At 40.5% G+C, this 7,024-nt stretch overlaps 1 gene segment (V, D, J or C); it reads left to right on the forward strand.

Moving 5' to 3' along the window:
- The first annotated feature begins 5,436 nt into the window (after nt 1-5,436).
- LOC110288378 lies at nt 5,437-6,024 on the forward strand. The segment is given in 2 exon segments: nt 5,437-5,485; nt 5,675-6,024. Coding segments are annotated over 2 exon segments (399 nt in total).
- Nucleotides 6,025-7,024: the final 1,000 nt, after the last annotated feature.

The following is a 7,024-nucleotide window of genomic DNA, read 5'->3' on the forward strand; positions in this document are numbered from 1 at the left end:
GTCAGCCGACTCTGCGCCCTAGCTACCCAGGTGCTTTTCTGACCGGAAGAGGCCGACTCTTAGACTTTAAAGTCACACCAGAGTCCTACATTGTGCCACCTGCCACTACCCTCTCCAGTCCTGGAGGCTCTGGGCACTTCGCAGCACCTCATGAATTCTTCTTCAAAACTGACCACATAACTGGTCAAAAAGCAAGCCTCACCCGATAAAAGAAAATTAAAATAACGTCTTGTATTTTATCAGACCACTATGGTTTAAAGCTGTACTTCAATAACAGCAGAAACACTAGAAAGCCTACACACTCAGGGAAACTGATTATCTCTCTACTCAATGATCAGGGAAGAAATAAAGAAATTAAAGACTATCTAGGATTCAATGAAAATGAAGACAACATACCCAAATTTATGGGACACAATTAAAACAGGGCTAAGAGGAAAGTTCATAGCACTAAGTGCCTCCATAAAGGGTTTAGGAAGTTCTCATACCCGCAATTTAAAAGTACACCTGAAAACTCTAGAAAAAAAAAAGAAGCAAGCACTCTAAAGAAGAGTAGAAGGCAGGGAATAATCAGAACCAGAGCTGAAAGCAATCAGTTGAAAACAAAGAAAACAATACACAGAATCAACAAAACCAAGAGTTGGTTCTTTGAGAAAGTAAACAAGATAGACAAACCCTTAGCCAAATGAACCAAAAGACAGAAAGACAGTATCCAAATAAAGAAAATAAGAAATGAAAAGGGAGACATAGCAACAGACACCGAATAAATTTGAGGAATCATTAGGTCTTATTTCAAAAGCTTGTACTCCATAAAATTTGAAAATCTGAGTGAAATGTATGATTTTTCTAGATAGATATCACTTACCAAAGTTAAATCAAGATCAGGTAAACTATTTAAACAGCCCATTAACTCCTAAGTAAATAGAAGCAGTCATGAAAAGTCTCTCCCAACCAAAAAAAAAAAAAAAAAAAAAAAAAAAAAAAAAAAAAAAAAGCACAGGGACAGATGATTTTAGTGTAGACTTCTACCAGACTTTCAAAGAAGAGCTAATAGCAATACTCCTCAAACTATTCCACAGAATATAAACAGAAGGAACACTGTCCGACTCATTCTATGAAGCCACAGTCACTCTGATACCTAAACCACACAAAGACTCAAGAAAGAGAACTTCAGACCGGATTCTCTTATGAACATTGATACAAAAACACTCAATAAAATACTCACAAACCAAATCCAAAAGCACATCAAAACCATAATTCATCATGATCAAATAGGCTTCCCTCTCAGGGATGCAGTGATGGTTCAGTATGAAAATCCATCAACAAATGTAACACATAAATAAACTGGAAAAATCACATGATCATCTCATTAAATGCTGAAAAAACCTTTGACAAAATCCAATACCTCTTCATGTTAAAAAAAAAAAAGTATAGCGAGATGAGGGATTCAAGGCACATACCTAAATATAATCAAAGCAATATACAGCAAGCCAATAGCCAACATCAAGCTAAATGGAGAGACACTTAAAGCAATTCCACTAAAATCAGGGACATGACAAGGCTGCCATTCTCTCCAAATCTATTCAGTGTAGTACCTGAAGTTCTAGTTAGAGCAATAAGACAACAAAAGGAGATCAAGGGGATATGAATTGGAAAGGGAGAAGTCAAAATATCACTACTTTAGGATGATATGAAAATATGCTTAAGTGACCTCAAAATCCTAACAGAGAACTCCTACAGCTGATAAATAGCTTCAGCAATGTGGCTGGATACAAACCTCCTTTATACAAATGATAAACTGACCAAGAAGGAAGTTAGAGAAACAACACCTTTTACAGTAGTGATAAATAATATAAAATATCTTGGTGTAACTCTAACTAAGCAAGTGAAAGATCTGCATGACAAGTACTTCAAGTCTCTGAAGAAAGAAATTGAAGACTATATAAGAATATGGAAAGATCTCCATGGTCATGGATAGGTAGGATTGTTTTTGTTTTAATTTAATTTAATATTTCTCTTACTTCACTTTATATCCTGCTCACTCTCCCCTCCCAGTCATCCTCTACCACAACCCTTACCCCACCCACTCGCCTTCTCCTCTGAATGGGTGAGGCCCCCTGAGTACCCACCCTCTCCCCCAACTCTGGTACATCAAGTCTCTGTGAGGCTAGTATGTCTTTCCTCTCCCAGTGAGGCCAGATAAGGCAGCCCAGCTAGAACATCTAGGAGCAGCAAGGTCTAGGTTCAGCCCCTTTATCTTCTTTGGTCCAGACTCTGAGAGCCTCAAGGGTTGATCTAAATAACTCTAGATTTGAGGGATGGGAAGCATACTGTCATCATCTTTCATATTGTTTACGTTTTCTTTGTGATTAGAACTGGGCATGGTAGACTTTGTCAATTGGTTGTGTGTCTTGTGATTATACAGTAGCTGATCTGGTCCACAGGATTTGCCACAAGTATGAAACTCAGAGGTTGGTCAAGAGACAAGTGGGACTCAGCATTCTAGACTGGGTCCCTGGTTTTGGACATGAGGTAGGTTTGGGGGTTGGGAGGTGTAGCCACCTGCGGCCACACTAACTGGGTTCCTGAGTGGGAGGCCAGAGCTGTATGGAAGGAAACGGTGAGAGAAATAATGGAGGCCAAGACATGTTTCTGTTCAAGGCCCCAAAGTTTACTAAGAGTCTGTGCTTATAAAGAGGGGATACCCATCCCTTGCAGATCTATTCTTGATGCCCATCACTAGCCTGTAGGTGATCTGCTGGACAGAACTGGTTTGGCAAGTAAGTGTAAATTACTGGATTGCTTGCAGTCTCAGAATATCTCAAGGGCCTCTCAGCAGGTAGCAGTGTCTTGGAGAAGAGCAGCTGCAGGTGACAGAACAATAGAGCCATCTATGTCAGAAGGTTCCACCCCAGGTTGTCTCATACTCTGAGGCAGCGAGGTCTGAATCAAATCAGCCTGCTTCAAGGCTGGGGGATGCTACAGGGAGGGGTGCTAGAAAGGTCAGGCATACTTGGCAGTCTGTGTTGATATATAAGGACTGGGATGAGCCCTGAGGTTGGACATTAACAGTAAGACATTTCTAAAGAAGATTCCCAACCATGGCCCTAATGAATGAGCTAGTAGTGGAGAGGTCCTATTCTCCAGTTTCTGTTTGCTCTGAGGATCACAGATCTTTTATCTTAAATTATATCTTTGCAGACAGTACATCTCTGAATCTTATTCAGACTTTTATTTTCTCTGTTGCTTAAAGCCCAACCAAAGGGACTCTCCTCTGCCTTCTCAAGTTTTTAGCACCCAATGTTAGGATTCTTGGTTTCTTTGAGAAATTTAAAGTTTAGTGTTTTGAGGTTTCTTGTGGCTCTGTTGTTTAGTTTGTGACTCCCACACTTTTAAATATCACTTCCCTCCCCTGGCAGCCACACATTTGATGCTTTGTGTCAGGTTCATGGTGATGCAGGAAAGGGCTGTGTGTCTCAAATGTGCCATCTTCCTGCTCTTCCAGGAGACCTTTTAATCTAGCTGCATACATTTTATTGCAAGTCTCTTACAGGGAGGTGTGTATCTTACAAAGACTGTAAGACTTAGAAAGACTTCAAGTTTAGTTTCATCCCTCTTTTGGACATTTCCCAAGCCCATGGTTCTGGTTGTTTGTTGTTTTTATTCTTCTCCCTCCTATTGTTTTGTGTGTGTGTGTGTGTGTGTGTGTGTGTGTGTGTGTGTGTCACAGGCATAACTTAAATCCACATCTTCTTGCTTCAGCCTCCCAAACTAGAATCCCTCCTGGGAATATAAGCATATGCCACTATGATTATCTCTGTCTGCAGGTTTCATATTTATTGAGAAATGGGTGTTGTTATTATTGTCATGAATAATGTACTGTTGTAGACAACAGTTTAAGTATGAGCATCTTCCTCTCAGTCTGTTCTCTTTGCACTTGTTGATGGAAAAGAAAATGATCAAACTGTGTTGTGCGGATGCTTAACTCTTGAGTAGGAAAGGATCTTTTGTCTCTAGCTTCTGCAAGGTCTCAAAGCCCACCATGAGACAGTATAGGAGGGACAGCTGTCTTTGTGCTCACAGATATCACTAGGGGGACTTGGAATGTGAAATATGTATAGTTTTTCCTTCAAAGGAGTGATTGAATAATCTGTTATTAGTCCAGAAGTTTAGGAGCATATGTGGTTAATAGCCCGACTACTTTTGCATTGTCTGTGTGTCCCTACTCTCATCCCCACCATTATCTGAAGCTTGTTTTTATTGGAACCATCTTTATGGAGGGTGTCCCCATGTACTTAATTTACCAAGAATTTCAATGTTGTCTTGTCCAACTTTTATTTAGTTTATTTTATTTTTCAGGAAGATTAAAGTATGCTTCATTGTGTACACAGGATTGAGCCAGTTATCACCAGAAATGATTTCATCAAATTATCCTGCACTTATATATACCTAAATAAAACCACTCAATATCAAACTACCAAAGTATGAACCAACACGTGCTACTTAGTTGTGCTGATCCAAACTGCCTGCTTGCCTCCAAAGATATTTACTCTCCTGGATGTGGAGGTCTCAGAGACTCCTGCAGTACAGTTGTTTGCTGGCTTGTTTCTATGTGTACCTACTTCAGCTCTGGCATAGATATTCCCCTGGTACACATAATTTTATGACTATGTTAGAAATGGAGAGCAAGAAAAAGTGAAAAGGTTAGGGAAGAAGAGAGAGAAGGAAGAAAGAGGGGAGAGATGGAGAGGGGAGGGAGTCAGAAAGTGGGAGGGATCTAGAACTTTCACAGATCAATTTCACTCAGCAGGACTTAAGATTAGAGAATAAATAGTTTGAGAAATAAACAAGTCCCTAGGTTTTATACTTAGAAATGAAAACTAAACTTGAAAATGGTTTTGAATGGGGATGCCTGTGGTGACAAGGGTTAGAGTTATGCAGTACAAAAAAAACCTCATGCAGATTTCCATTGCAGACATTTCAGAGGTGACAATTTTTTACAGGTGACTGCTAGTGTGTGAAACCTATTACTACAGAGAAAGAGGACAGCATCTGCTAAGTGTGAAAGCACAAGCTCAGCTTTCTCTCCATCCGGACTCAGAGCAAATGTCTCTTCAAAACTCCAACTAAACTCTCAAGGGCTTTACTCTTTACTCCCTAAGTTAGAATACTTTGCAATTTAAACCTTTCCTTGGTCATTTTCATGAGTCCACAAGATGGCAGTGTTTTCTTTGGGATCCTGAGCAAAGATCTCAAGAGGAGAAGTGGGGCATAGGGTGCTGGTGGGTGGGGTGGAGGAGAAAAGGGTACAGGAAGAGGAGAGGGTAGAGAAAGGGCTGGGGGAAGGCTTGGTGCTGCTGAGGTCATGAAGAGTCTCTTTTCTAGTTGACAACTTAGAGTTGAGGATCTCAGTCCTCAGTGAAGACGAGGGAGGAGAGAATGAAATCCTTGAGTGTTTCCCTAGTGGTCCTGTGGCTCCAGTTAAACTGTAAGTTTGGGAATTCCTTTGGGATCCAGGTGTGATATGTAAAGTTATTGTCCACTTTATGCTAATGGTAGAAACACAGATGTTCTTAATCTCTAGTTAGGGGTGGGAGACCCATGGAAATGCCATTCTGAAATGTTAGCATCCATAAGCATCCAGTCTTGATTGTCTGACCTTTGTCTTTCTGCACAGGGGTGAACAGCCAGCAGAAGGTGCAGCAGAGTCCAGAATCCCTCATTGTTGCAGAGGGAGCTACAGCCTCTCTCAACTGCACTTTCAGCGACAGTGCTTCTCAATATTTTGCATGGTACAGACAGCATTCTGGGGAAGGCCCCAAGGCACTGATGTCCATCTTCTCCAGTGGTGAAAAAGAAGAAGGCAGATTCACAATTCACCTCAGTAAAGCCAGTCTGCACTTCTCCCTGCACATCAGAGACTCCCAGCCCAGTGACTCTGCTCTCTACCTCTGTGCAGTGAGCACACAGTGCTTCCCAGACACCTGCAGCCTGTATGCAAACCTACTGTGCAGCATCAAGCCCTGACATAAGTCAAAGACCACAGAGTAGAAGACATTCTGTTTCTATTCTATATGCAGTGGGATTTATGAGCAAGAATAGAGAGGGCTTCATTGACTGGGAAAATGTTTTAACAGAAAAAAAAATCTTGATGGGAAGACCCATTACTGATTCAGTTGAAATATTTCCCACTTTTTTCTTCTTACATGCTGATGGTTATACAACAATGTACACACTATTAATGTGCATATCTTGTTGAGTTGGAAGACAAGCACACAGCCAGGAGACTTACCACATGGCATGCCATAAACACAACCATCAACTCTACAGCACTGTGCCTTCTTTCAAAAAATATATTTGTTTTCTAAATTTTGAAAACTATCTTACAAAGTAGCAGGTTTCTCTATGGTAGTTTCATACATATTTACTTTTGGTTGACCCATTCCCATGCTTATCTCCTCTACCATCTCCCTGTTCCCCTTTCTCACTTAAAACTTTTTGTTTTAAGTCCCCCCTTACTCTTCCATACATTGTGCTCCATTACCTTCCTAGACATCTTCCTGAATGCCCAGTTCCACCTTTGTGGGCAGCTTTCCACACACACTCAGTCGCATGCGTATATAGAGATAAAAATTAGAAGCTAAGATTCATATGTGGTTTTGTCTTCAAGGACAGAATACTTCAATACAATATTTGCATGGAAATTCTATAGTTTCATTTTTCTATATTGCTGAATCACACACACACACACACACACACACACACACACACATGTATATATCCACCAAATTTTCAATGTCCATTCTATTATTGATGAACATCTAGGATGCCTTCATTCCATAGCAATTTTTTTCCAGTGGCGTTCTTTATTTTTTTTTGTTCTGTATTATATTTTTATTTTTTTAAATGTTTAATATTTATTACGTATTTTCCTCAATTACATTTCCAATGCTATCCCAAAAGTCCCCCATAACCCCCCCTCACTTCCCTACCCACCCATTCCCACTCTTTTGGCCCTGGCATTCCC

This window comes from Mus caroli, unplaced genomic scaffold (genome assembly GCF_900094665.2).
Source record: "Mus caroli unplaced genomic scaffold, CAROLI_EIJ_v1.1 scaffold_23483_1, whole genome shotgun sequence".
Classification (NCBI taxonomy): Eukaryota; Metazoa; Chordata; class Mammalia; order Rodentia; family Muridae; genus Mus; species Mus caroli.